The sequence below is a fragment of the Ceratosolen solmsi genome, unplaced genomic scaffold, assembly GCF_000503995.2.
Source record: "Ceratosolen solmsi marchali unplaced genomic scaffold, CerSol_1.0 scaffold39, whole genome shotgun sequence".
Classification (NCBI taxonomy): domain Eukaryota; kingdom Metazoa; phylum Arthropoda; class Insecta; order Hymenoptera; family Agaonidae; genus Ceratosolen; species Ceratosolen solmsi.
Genome location: NW_011948433.1, coordinates 2,257,796 through 2,271,084, shown reverse-complemented (window position 1 = coordinate 2,271,084; position 13,289 = coordinate 2,257,796). Strand labels below are relative to the sequence as shown.

Sequence of the window (13,289 nt, the reverse complement as noted above, 5' to 3'; positions counted from 1 at the left end):
GATATGCTTTTCATACAATGAGAAAAGTGTGACGCTGCGACTGTGATGTAACTAATGTCACTATGAAATATGAGAAATTGTGAATCGGAATTACAGAACTCTGAGTTTAGCTCCGAAAGTATTATTTGTTATACAATAAGATTGTCTATTTTATCAATAAATGAGTACACGTTACTCATTTAGCAGTACGCATGTGTATGTGCATATATATATATATATATATATATATATATATATATATATATATATATATATATAGGGAGAGAGAGAGAGAGAGAGAGAGAGAGAGAAATATACCAAAGGACTGTACTACACCAGACGGCAAAATTCGAGACCAATCTCCTGCTCGAAGATCATCGAAGATCTAACACGTGCCTTATCTGTATTTAACTAAAAGAATTAGCCTGGGTAAGATCGATTATTATAAAAAATATCTCTTTGCCCTCCAAACGCTTTTTCTTATTTCTACATATACATGTGCGTATTATATTAATAATTAATCAATACGTTATATGATAAAAATATATAAGTGAATCTCTTTTTAAAATATTAATTTTAATCTTTACTTAATTTTCAAAATTTCTACTCGTTTCGACAACTCTTTTCATTTTCCGACTTATTAGATATTTTAGAATATTACGTTATAATATTATATATATTCTGCGCATGTCTTACATGCAGCCCTCACGAAATTGTCTCGCAATTTTGATCATCGCGATCTATCGACTTTGATAAGTAAAAGCAGATCCCAGTATTTTACTATCATCGTTGGCTATACGGTTAATTAAATCTTTATGCAAACATCAACTATTATGGTAATAGCTTGAAAATAATTGTTTAATCCTAAAATTAAATAGCGAAAAAATTATTATTCGAGTGGCAAAAAACAATTTTTTCATTGTAGGTGCAATGATAAAGTAGAGCAGAGAAACACATTTTTACACTGAGCGACTATCGCGACTTATAATCTACTTAAACGAAAATATAAACGAATTGTAACATTGAAAAAGAATCAAAAAAAGGTAAATTAAAACCATAACGTTACATTACTATTATTATTATTATTATCATTATTATTATTTCATTTATTTTTACTAATAAAAGTAATTAAAGCGTAGTTAGTACGTTGCTGTGAATTTAAAAAACTGTTAAGGTATTTGTGTTTAACACTTCAATTTGCTGAAAATTTCAATTATATTAAGCGTACGTTATTTGTTGGAAAATATTAAATTCACTCGATATGCGCGATTGCTATGTTCATTATAAGTTGTTATAGGTTAAAAGTTTCTATAATGTTTGTGCAATATTAAATGAAATAAAATAAATTTACAGCTCTTTTTTTTTTTTTGGTAATTTCGAGAATTAAATAATACAAAGACAATGGGATGTAATTTTATCGACTAATAGAGTTTGTTATATTTGGTAAAGCTTTGACACATTGAAGACATTTATTAAACTTGTTTCAGATTTAAGATTTCATCAAACTATCTGCACAAAAGTATAAATAGTTACTTGTATGGAATATTACTTCAATGTCTAAGAAGAAACAGGTTTCCAAGTTGTTACTCGTTCATTATTAAAGTTTTATGTTAACTACCATCAGTGATCGTTCATACATTGTTCCGTAATTTCATAATTTAAGACTTAGAAAATTAACTTCAATGATTACGTTATTTTTTTTGTTTTTTCCCATAAAACAGTAACTTTATGTTCGTTTGATTCAAAATTTCAAAGCCAACTAACATCTCTGTTTAATTTAATTTATAAATACGTGTTTGTATATTTGTATATATAATAATTGATATGTGTTTATTACACGTTTTTGTGTTTAATTAAGGTTATTGTTTTGTTACAAATATTATACATAGTTTAATCAACGCATTTTATTATTTTTTCAGTTGCGATCCTGCATGCTTTGTAATCACCAAACATCAACAGCGGATCGTTCTATTTAAATTAGTTTGCTAAGCATCTCGACTCGGTACATCAATTTATGGCTGCACTTATTAATCGCATAATGTCTGGGGAGAATCAGTTTCGTACAAACGATATTAGAACTGATAATTCTCCTCTACAGATTTTTGTCAAGGCAAAGAAGAAGATCAATGATATCTTCATTGAAATTAATGATTATGTAGAGGATACTACGCAATTTATTGGATGTAAGTAGCATTAACGATACCGCTTTATCAATTGTGCATTAAAATTAGTAATTGCAAATCTGTAATTTTCAAGTATTACGAGAGAATAATAAAATTATCGAGCCAAAAGAAATACAGAATGTTGAAAGTTATAATGCTAAAGTTCAAGGAATCAGAGATGTGCTTAAAAGGGATCATATGAAAGTCGCCTTTTTTGGAAGGTCTGTATTTTGTATTAGCTTAATTACATTGAAGATCGATTCATTTCTAAATTATGAAAAATGTAAATCGTTTGCAGAACTAGTAATGGAAAAAGTACAGTTATCAATGCAATGTTGCGTAATAAAATATTACCCAGTGGTATTGGACACACAACCAATTGCTTTCTACAAGTCGAAGGATCTGAAAATGGAGAGGCCTATCTCATTACAGAAGTATCGGACGTAAAGCAACCGGTACAATCGGTAGGGCAACTTGGCCATGCTCTGTGTAAAGAGAAATTGTGTGAAAGTAATTTAGTTAGAATTTTTTGGCCAAAAGATAAGTGCCTACTTTTGCGAGATGACGTAGTATTTGTCGATAGTCCTGGTGTTGATGTAACGCCTAATCTTGATGAATGGATCGATAAACATTGCCTCGATGCTGATGTTTTTGTCTTAGTTGCTAATGCAGAGTCAACTCTGATGATAGCAGTGAGCAATTTATTTTTAATTTATGTAATTTATTTTTGAAAGATCTTAAATATAAAGTATTTGTGTGGTATGCAGGAGAAAAATTTTTTCCACAAAGTGTCGACTAGATTATCGAAACCAAATATATTTATTTTAATGAATCGATGGGATGCATCTGCCGCGGAACCAGAATTTTACGATGAGGTAAGATAATAAAACATTAATCTTGGTACTACTAGAATAGAAATTAGTGTATATTAACATTTTTTAAAATTCTTGATACCAAGAATTTATTCTTTAGCAGGTCGATGTACAAAAAGAGGTAAGATTATGTTTTAAATTGCACTATAAATCAAAATAAGATTTTATTTTAATATCATGTTTTTGCAAGCATATCAACTTTAGAACTTTGAAGAAATGCTTTTCACCTAAAAATTTTTCTTGGGCGAATTTTTACTTTTCAAATTAGCAGAAATTTATCGAAAGTATAAATTTGCAGTCAGTCAAATGTTCTGAATACCATAAGCAATAATTTGAAAAGTAAACAGAAAATTTTACGTTTTAGTACACAGTTTTTATTATTTTAATGCAATAATATTTTTTTACCTTAATTTATAGCAATTTTAAGGAGAGCTACACGTAGAGTTATAAAATTTTTATAAAATTCTCTATAATTAAAGTGAATTTTACTTGAAGTAACCAAGTCACTTGAATCTTCATTCGGTTTATTTACAAACAGTTTCGTTACTGCACAGAACTCATAATGTACATTTATTTTATATACATTGATTTATTTCTATCATAATTATTATTATTATGTTATTTGTTTAAGTTTATGCTTATACTTCATCTTACTTAATGTTGTTTGAATTTAGGTAAGAGCACAGCATCAAGATCGGTCCGTTGATTTTTTGGTAAAGGAACTGAAAGTATGTAATCCAAAAGATGCTGAAGAACGAGTATTCTTTATTTCCGCTAAAGAAACTCTCCAAGCTCGTATTCAAGAGCAAAAAGATCAACCAATTCACAGTAGGTGTTTCGTTAAATATATATAAAAATTAAAGATTTTATAACTGAAAAAATTAATGAATTCTAGACGTCGCACTGGCTGATGGATTTCAAAAGCGCTATTTTGAATTTCAAGATTTCGAGCGAAAATTCGAAGAGTGCATTTCCAAGTCAGCGGTGAAAACTAAATTTGAAAAACACTCGCAGAAAGGAAAGCTCATCGTAACGTTAGTTAAATTAATTAAAGTATAATGGCATTATAAAAATAAATTGATAAAAGTTAAATTTATTGCAGTGAAATTCGTCAAACGTTGGATGAAATATTAGATCGGACACAAAAAATGAAATTTGAGCAGGAAAAAAAGAAAAAGGAGGTCTATAATAAAATCAATTTTATAGAAAATCAGCTGGTCGCCTTAACTCAAGAAATGAAGGAAAAAATTCATAGAATCGTTGAAGATGTTGAACAGAAAGTATCAAAAGCCTTAAATGAGGAAATTCGTCGATTATCTGTTCTCATTAATGAATTTAATGTACCTTTTCACATCGAGCCCCTGGCATTAAATATTTATAAAAGGGAACTTCATGTTCACGTGGAACGTGGACTTGGATCAAATTTAAGAGCTCGTTTGAGCACGGCTTTAGCATTAAATATTGACAATTCGCAAAGAGAAATGATTGAAAAGATGTCAGCTTTGTTGCCCGAAAAGAAACAGCAGGCGTGTTCAACTATTTTGCCGAAAAGAGAAGCCTTTCAGGTTTTTTACCGATTAAATTGTGATAATTTATGCGCTGATTTTCACGAAGATTTAGAATTTCGTTTTTCATGGGGACTTAAAGCTCTTATAAATAAGTTTGCTCGTAAACAGAATAAAAAGCTTGCCATAACACATCTGCCACAAGAGGTTGGTTCATTGTTTAAATGTTTTAAATGTTTAATCGATGTAGGTAAAATGTTGATTTTTTAAATAATGAATTATCTTACTCTTTAAGATACCTGCCATTATGTCTCCTACAGACAGTGTAGATTCATCAAAATTTGTTTCTACACCAAATTGCTTTCCAGCAGCTACGGACGATTGGCCCTTAGCCACCAAAGTAGCGATAGCATCGATTACTTCTCAAGGCACAATGGGTGGTCTTTTAATAGTAGGATTTGTAAGTTAATATTATTCATATAATTGTATAGTCTTAATATTTAAGAAGCTACATAGATAATGTTTCCTTTAAAAAAAAATATATATATATATATATATATATATATATATATATATATACATATACATATGTGTACATTTTGGCAAATAGTTTTTTAAAAAACAAAGTTTTCTAGAATGCAATACATGCATTTACAATATATATACGCACCTTTGAATAAATAGAATTTTTTTAATTTTATCAATAATATTAGCAATATTTTTTTTATAAGCGTGTAAAATATTTCTAAAGCTATGAAAAAATGAAAAAAATATATATGTATAATTATACTTTTTATTCTTATAACAATAACAATAATAATAGTAATAATAACAACAACAACAACAACAACAACAACAACAACAACAACTAAGGTTTCTCTTCTTATGAATTTACATTGTTGTATTAGTAATTCTATATTTTGTTTGTAAATAGTTTGAATTGTAAATAGTTAGAAATTCATTTATACAAGCTGATCTATGAGCTATAAAGTAAATTTTTAAACTTGAAAATGTAGTTTTACTAAAATTTCATGTAAATTATAAAAATTGAACACTTTATTTTGATTACATTATTGAAAGTATATTTAATATGCTTGTGAAAAATCAGCTCCGTAAACAACACGCGAATATTAAATCAATAATTTTATCTAATATAAAATATTGCAAAAAAAAAATTAATTTTTTACAATTATTATATTAATATATATTTATTTTTCTTGACACTTATGTTCTTGATCATTATGTTACATTTACTGAAATAATAGCCATCTTAATTTATCTTAAAATTTATAATAATTTAGTAGCTACCTTTTAAAAATTTAGTATATACGTTTAAAACGTTCTACTTACTTTTACTTTATATAGATGTTAAAAACCATTGGATGGAGACTTATAGCTTTGACTGGAGGAATTTATGGTGCTTTGTATTTGTATGAACGATTAATATGGACAAATAAGGCAAAGGAACAAGTATTTAAGAAACAATATGTAGAACACGCAACAAAGAAATTGAAACTCATCGTTGATCTTACATCGTCTAATTGTAGCTATCAAGTTCAACAGTAAGTTACTATGTATCTGAAAAATTACAGTCAATAAGTTTGTTATTAAATAATATTATAATTTTAGGGAGTTGTTGAGTACATTTGCACGATTATGTCATTTCGTTGATGAAACCGTTTCTGAAATGGATAAAGAAACGCAAAAAATTAATGCAACACTTCATAGCTTAGAAGAAGCAGGTACAAAAGCCAAAGTTCTAAGAAATAAGGCAAATTATTTAGCAAATGAATTGGATCTTTTTGATTCAGCATACTTGAAATCTTTAATTTAATCCCCCCCTTTCCCTCCCCCATTATAATTATGTTTACAAATTTGTATGTGACAATGATAGAGCGTTTTCGATGTACATATATACATATATATCAAGACAAATTCTTTTTCCAAGAATAATTTGTCGAGCATCTAAGAATGTTTCTATTACAACTCTAGTCTCTTCAAATCTTTTAACTTGATAACGTACAATTATATAATGTTGATTTTTTTTGTTTTTATTTCATACCATTTAGAAACTAATGAATTTGTAGTATTTATTGATTTATATAATCAACACTGAATCAACACTGGTGTTGTTTGAGTAATTGATTTTTCAAATACGTGAATTCTAGATCTTTAATAATAATCTACTTTATAAAGTATGAGCTGAGCTTAAGATGTATTAGTCAATTTTCATTTATACATTATAAAATTCAAAATAAATGATTTGTTATTAATAATAAACTTAATATTTGATTTGATACCTATTTATTTAAATTTTCTTACATTATGATAACATTAAGTTGAAAAATTGATTTTAAATAGCTTGATTGAGAGCTTCTGTGTATTTCTTGAGTTTACTAGCGACACTCATATCTACATATTTATCACCAATGGATATAATCAAACCACCAATTATAGATGGATCAATTTTTGTCGTGAGTACGATGGTTTGACCTTTTTTCAAATATGATTTTAAAGCTTTTTCTAATTTTGACTTATTATCCCCATCGAGTGGACTGGCGGTGATTACTTCGCAAACCACTTCTCCTCTGCTTGCTGCCATTATGATTTTGAAGATATTAACTATTTGAGTTGCACTTGCTAATCTTCCATTTTCAGCGAGAAGTTTCAAAAAATTTATCGTTGCTGGGTTGAAGTTAAATTTAGTTTGATGTAAAATATCAGATTTTACTTTGCGCTTTATGGAAGGATCTTTGATAAATTCGATTAATTTCTTGTCAGTTTTTAACAATTGCTATATACAAATTAAGAAGAAATATATGAAATTTATTAAGAATAGATTTTGCCAATAATTTCTATACAAATTATAACATTCATAATATAAATGTTGTATAATTACTTGAAATTTAAGTAAATCCTTTTCAACAGTATCCAAAGATTTTTGTTTACTGGCAGCAGAATACAGAGCTGTGGCATAACGACCATTTAAGCCAAAAACTTGAATCGGTGGCTGTAAAACGACAACATTATTATTTACGACAGAAAAAATATTGATTACAAACATGATTAACTTCAATTTTCTTACTTTTATCATCTGCTGAGCCATCGACGACGATGAAAATGTTCTTGCCTAAAAATAAATCCTTATCTTTACTAAGTTTATATTAATATAAGTTGTCTACCTATTAGAATATTTTAAATGATATAATTAGTTATATAAGTAAAATATGTCTTCGCACTTCATGATCTAATTGATTCTGATTGCCCATGGTATATCAAAAATAGAAGCTCATTAATGTAATAATCAGAAATATTGTTAATTTATCTTAAAAATTAAATACATTAAAACTTCAATTGAACAAGTAAGGTTATGTTAGAAGTGTTCAAAATGCCTGCCACGGATTATCGAAGAATCGAAATAAAAATCAAGTCGCTACGTTAATAAATTGTTCGATTTTAAAATTGTTTATTCGTAAATGAGCTTACAATAATGCCAATGCCACTTGATGCCATTTCGAATAGCTTTCACCTTACACTAAGGGTAAAATTAATTAACATTAAAGTACCACCACCACCGCCGCCAAAACTGATTGCATAACGTAGACGAATCGGGTTTCGGGACAATTAGGACAGCTGATAGATGATTGGGGAAAAGAAGACTCGCAGTTAAGCAGACAGGACTTCCTCCGATCGCCGACGCTGACGGAAATTACTACGAAAGCTGTGCAAAAGATTACGACATTCGAATACTTCGTTACCACTATCAGCGTCGTCTGCATGTTTTTTCTCCTTTTCTTCCAACAATTCTCATTAATTTAATGATTGCTATTTTAAAAACTATTGTTTTAATTTTTCGTGCATCTGTTATGATTATTCGAATTTTTACGCTTCTTTTATATCTTTTATTGAATGTGATGTTGGGAAGATTTTGAAGAATACTTGCTGTACAGAGGAATGTCTTAATATTATTTTCTACGCCGTCTTATATGATAAATGTAAACATAACCTGATTATTTATTTGTGTAATCAAGTGTCGAACACTGAGATTTATTTAAAAAAATTGCTTAAAAATATCCAATAAATTTACCGATTATAGAAGAAATGTTATCATGACCTCGACAACTTCGTATATCACCCAAGATGGTCCGGCTAACGCACTGGCCTTAAATAAAGACAATTCTCAGGTTGTGATAGCTGGCAGAAATGGCAAGTATCTCTTTGGTGTCTACGACTTAAAATTTTGTTGCAAAATTGCTGTAATTATTAAATATTGTCTTTTAGTTTTCAAAATATTCACATTGTTGGAGGACAAGTTTGAGGAATTTTGTAACTTGCGAGTAGGGAAGAATTTAAATTTAAATTTCTCTTGCAACGATGTGGCTTGGAATCTTATAGAAGGTAAATAATTAAATTAAAGTAAATTATTAATTTGAGACAATATCGATGAAATATTGTTCGTCGCAGATCATATTCTGGCTACCGCAGCCACAAATGGAGCGGTAGTTGTATGGAATTTAAATCGGCCGTCGAGATCTAAGCAAGAATATGTATTTGCCGATCATAAGCGTACCGTAAATAAAGTTAGTTTTCATATGTCAGAGCCTATGTGGCTGATATCGGGTTCTCAAGATGGAACGATGAAATGTTTCGATCTCAGAATAAAAGAAGCAACGAGAACATTTTACAGGTAGTAATTTTAAATATTATTTATTAATAATTTCTAATATTTCATATTTCCTTCCTAATCGTGAATCCTACGTTTATGTTATTTAGTAATACAGAATCAGTGCGAGATGTTCAATTTTCACCGCATCAAGCTCACACTTTTGCAGCAGTTTCAGAGAATGGACACGTTCAATTGTGGGACCTGCGCAGGTCCGACAGATATTTTCAACATTTCACCGCACACAGTGGACCCATTTTTGCATGCGACTGGCATCCAGAAACTACGTGGCTCGCTACAGCCTCGAGGGATAAGACCATAAAAGTATGGGATTTGACAGCGAAACCAAGTTGCGACTACACTATACACACGATAGCATCGGTGGGTCGTATCAAATGGAGGCCGCAGAGAAAATATCACATTGGAAGTAGCGCTCTCGTTGTTGACTGTAGTATCAATGTATGGGATATAAGAAGACCATACATTCCTTTTGCTAGTTTTAGCGAACACAAAGATATTCCAACTGGAATAGCTTGGCGAGGTGATCCACAATCGTTTCTATCCACTAGCAGAGTGAGTAGTGTGACTTTCTAAAATTTGCTGGAAATAATACTCGATATTTTAATGCAAAGCTTCAAATTAGCCATAATTTTCCTTTTCTTCATTTCAATTGAATTATAATATTGACATTATTGACATTCGAATTTAGGATTGTACTCTGTATCATCATGTATTTCAAGATGCCACGAGACCGGCAAGCAGTGCTAATCCACAAGGCATCGCATTAAATACAAAAGGTGATATAGCTTATGCTTGTAAAACGACGGTTAGTACTCCAACCAGCGTAGAACAAATTACCAGTAGGATAATGAGGTATGCTAGTTCGATACATGGTTAATGCATTCGTACGTACATAATGAGGACGACGAGTAACATTTTTACAGAAAAACGCCAGTGAGCAATGATACATTTTGTCAAGCCTCAAGTTGGATGCATAGATTTACCGCATTAACTCCCAATAGTAGTAGGGAGCTCAAGTGGTTTAAAATTTGCGCGGAAAATTATTTATTAAACGGAAGATTAAATGACGTTTGCGATCATAATTCGATCGTTGCCAGTAATGCTGGTAGGAACGATGTAAGTACGTAAGGATAAATATTTTTTTCTCACAATATGTAAAGTAATTATAAATGAAACTAATAGGTAAGTACAATATGGAGCATTATTAAGACTTGCTTTGAAAATCCATTGGGTAACAATAATAATGCGCCAAGACGTCCAGTGTCCGAACAAGATGTAGCAAATACATTAAATTTACCTTGCCTAGGTGCAAACAACGATCAATCGACACCAGGTAAAAGTAATTTCAACATTTATCTACAATACGTCATTGTAAAGTGAGAAAATTGATTTTCTATTTTGATAGACAATGGATAGACAAATAATTCTTTTGATTGTGAAACTATCGGGAGCTATTGCTACGAAAATCGTATCTATTTCTTATTATCGTAGCCCAGTTAAATTGCACAAGCGGCCGCAACGAAATATAATAAAATATCTTTTAAATAGAATGAAAAGAATTAATCATTGATGAAATTAATCGTATACTTGGATTAAAATACCAAAACTTTTATCCTCATCCCTATCGTGGCACTAATTTATAATAATAATGCTTCAATCGACACGACTTTTAAGCACCGTCAATCATATAAACCTGTAAAAATCAAATATATAAACTAAAATAAAGTAAAATTTTAGACACATAAATATTACACGTCATCACTGTTGCTTAAATTTAACTAAGTACTTTGACAAAGGCTTTGAAAACGATGTTAAATCGCTACAAGGCGAAGCGGCACCGGGTGTTGTGAGCGGTGGCGACGACGAAACTGAAACGGACGAGCCTCCGGAGAATCAAAATTTCGTCGGACCCTTTCTATCCAGTTATAGGAGGTCACTGCCAGGTTACAAGCGCCAGCCGAAGGGCGACTTTTCCTTCGGCGAGGGCGAATTAGAGCCACTGACCATCGAATACAATAGTGGTTTCATCGATAACATGAACAACGACAACGACTGGTCTCTGCCGAAGGAAGCCTTTCCCTTGAGGCACGAAATTCAAAATCGATCCCCTCCACCCGAACAGTTTCCAAACCACTCGCCGGACATAAACGACGATACTCTGTCCATAATGGTCGAGGACCAGCCCTGCCAGTTGATCGTCGCGTCAGTGCCGAAGCCGACATTCTGGGACCCAACAAGCCTCGTCGAAGACGCCCTCAGGCACCACGCAAACACCAAAGACATTCAGACAGCAGCTTGTATTCTTTTGGCGCTCGGCGACAGGCGTAAGGACCTTAACATTGAAATGGCCTTACAGGAGCATTGGCTCTTAGAGTATTTGGATATATTAGGAAAATTCAAATTGTGGGAGGTTGCTACAAGGGTAAGTATTATATTTTGCGCTGAAAACTTTTAACAATTCTTTTCGATGAGTTAGTTAGAAAGTTTAAAGAATTAAAATATTGAATTTTTGACGTTATCGTTGAGCAAATGAAAAAACATAATATGTATTATTTATTGTATATGGGAGCATTTACTAAGCGCGCACTTACTATCGTGTAAGTGAAATTGTTTAAATAAAGTTTCTTCCATAAAGTGAAAGTATGCGCAAAAAACGTCAATCAGCAATTAAAGCTTTCAATGAGATAAAAGTAAGATAATGAGACAAGTATGTGAAAGAGGTTAAAGGATAATTCGACTTTTAAATAGAAATATTTATCTTCGACACGATCGCAAATGTTAAGAAATGTTAAGAACGATTTTATGTACTCGTTAATCATCGGTTATTTCATTTGTTAATTAATCTGGAAATTTAAGTCAATGGTTGAGGGTTAATATTGTAAAAGTAATTTTGATATTGAGTTTAAATATTTTGTACGTACGTTACCATCCTAACAAATATTAATTGTATTCAACAACGGACTTTGTTATCTCATTGAGTACATGTTTAATGGGTCGTGACCATTTAAAAAAAAATAATTAAAGGACACTTTAAAAACCAAACGCCAGTTTGATATTTACGAATGTCCTGACTCGTCCAAAATCATTAATTAATTTTTTAGATAATACAGCTAGCTTGGATCCCATCGGTATCTCAACTTAATCAGCAATCAACAACAATACACGCATGCTGCTCATCATGCACGAAGCCTCTTCATAGATCGGCTTGGCTGTGCGACCGATGTCACTCATCGAAACACGCTCTCTGTTCAATTTGCCATCAGGTAGAGTAATTCACGCATTCGCGATAACACGGGATCATTAGTCATTACGTATTCTTGTGTTAAACAGGTCGTTCGAGGAGTTTACGCCTGGTGCCAAGGGTGTGCACATGGTGGACACGTTAATCACATGAGCGAATGGTTCAATACGAATAAGCAGTGCCCAACTGGTTGTGGCCATACCTGTGAATATATCTGAGATTCCGGTTCTTTCAATCTTTAAGAGTCTTCAAGATTCTTCAAGATTCGTACCTCGATTTTAATACACGACAATTGCACTTTACAAGGATGCAATGCATTATATAGTAGGAACGAAATTAAGTAAAATTCAAGCGATGAAAATTTGCAGCCTTTCGTACTGTTTTCTACACTAATTCTGTGATCAATTATATTATATGTGTACATAATATATTAAATAATAGTACTTGACAATGTTTTCTGTCGGGTCATAAATAATAAGATACAGTTTTTTTTGTTTTTTTTTTTGTTTTGTTTTTTCTTTTTTTCTTTCTCTTATATAATATTATTTATTTTACTAAATGCTATGCAGGGTAGTTGTGGATTAACATTCAGCTAATAAAATAATGCATTCCAAAGCAATTAGAAGTATAAAACATTTTTTTTACACCTTGCATAATGAAGAGTTTTTATACACTTTTTCTTTCTTTCTTATAAGTAAATATTTTATAAATAAGCAATTTATCTATGTAATTTTGGTACTAGACGATGTACTTAATAAAGCCGATACTTTAAGCAATTTTTATTACATTTGTGAGAAAGTAATTTGAGAAAAATCTATATTCTTATGCGAATCACAAAATATTTAA

General features: G+C 30.9%; 3 protein-coding genes across 7 annotated transcripts; 2 read left to right on the top strand and 1 right to left on the bottom strand.

The window, feature by feature from the left end:
- Positions 1–296: 296 nt before the first annotated feature.
- On the top strand, positions 297–6,355 carry Marf (Mitochondrial assembly regulatory factor). Of its 4 annotated transcripts, none has more exons than XM_011502491.1 (13): positions 297–408; positions 1,467–1,550; positions 1,899–2,162; positions 2,236–2,362; positions 2,440–2,833; positions 2,909–3,016; positions 3,114–3,134; positions 3,688–3,841; positions 3,909–4,047; positions 4,116–4,725; positions 4,814–4,978; positions 5,884–6,080; positions 6,148–6,355. In XM_011502491.1, exons 3-13 carry the CDS (start codon positions 1,994–1,996, stop codon positions 6,350–6,352), a joined length of 2,289 nt encoding a protein of 762 aa, XP_011500793.1. In that variant the 5' UTR covers positions 297–408; positions 1,467–1,550; positions 1,899–1,993; the 3' UTR covers positions 6,353–6,355. The 4 variants fall into 4 exon arrangements, with proteins under 4 accessions (XP_011500793.1, XP_011500795.1, XP_011500794.1 ...); XM_011502493.1 differs by having other exon boundaries at positions 1,467–1,558; XM_011502492.1 differs by lacking the exon at positions 1,467–1,550.
- Positions 6,356–6,813: 458 nt separating this feature from the next.
- Positions 6,814–8,201, bottom strand: ATPsynO (ATP synthase subunit O, mitochondrial). The gene is made up of 4 exons (XM_011502490.1): positions 8,005–8,201; positions 7,604–7,648; positions 7,418–7,528; positions 6,814–7,312 (listed from the first exon to the last, which is right to left on the bottom strand). Exons 1-4 carry the CDS (start codon positions 8,029–8,031, stop codon positions 6,872–6,874), a joined length of 624 nt encoding a protein of 207 aa, XP_011500792.1. The 5' UTR covers positions 8,032–8,201; the 3' UTR covers positions 6,814–6,871.
- A 174-nt stretch (positions 8,202–8,375) lies between these two features.
- Wdr24 (WD repeat domain 24) lies at positions 8,376–12,921 on the top strand. Of its 2 annotated transcripts, none has more exons than XM_011502489.1 (11): positions 8,376–8,513; positions 8,615–8,724; positions 8,800–8,916; positions 8,983–9,205; positions 9,292–9,754; positions 9,891–10,054; positions 10,126–10,318; positions 10,385–10,535; positions 10,999–11,624; positions 12,304–12,465; positions 12,533–12,921. In XM_011502489.1, the coding sequence occupies exons 2-11, from the start codon at positions 8,628–8,630 to the stop codon at positions 12,659–12,661; spliced, it is 2,325 nt and encodes a 774-aa protein (XP_011500791.1). In that variant the 5' UTR covers positions 8,376–8,513; positions 8,615–8,627; the 3' UTR covers positions 12,662–12,921. The 2 variants fall into 2 exon arrangements, with proteins under 2 accessions (XP_011500791.1, XP_011500790.1); XM_011502488.1 differs by having other exon boundaries at positions 10,385–10,541.
- The last annotated feature ends 368 nt before the right edge of the window (positions 12,922–13,289 follow it).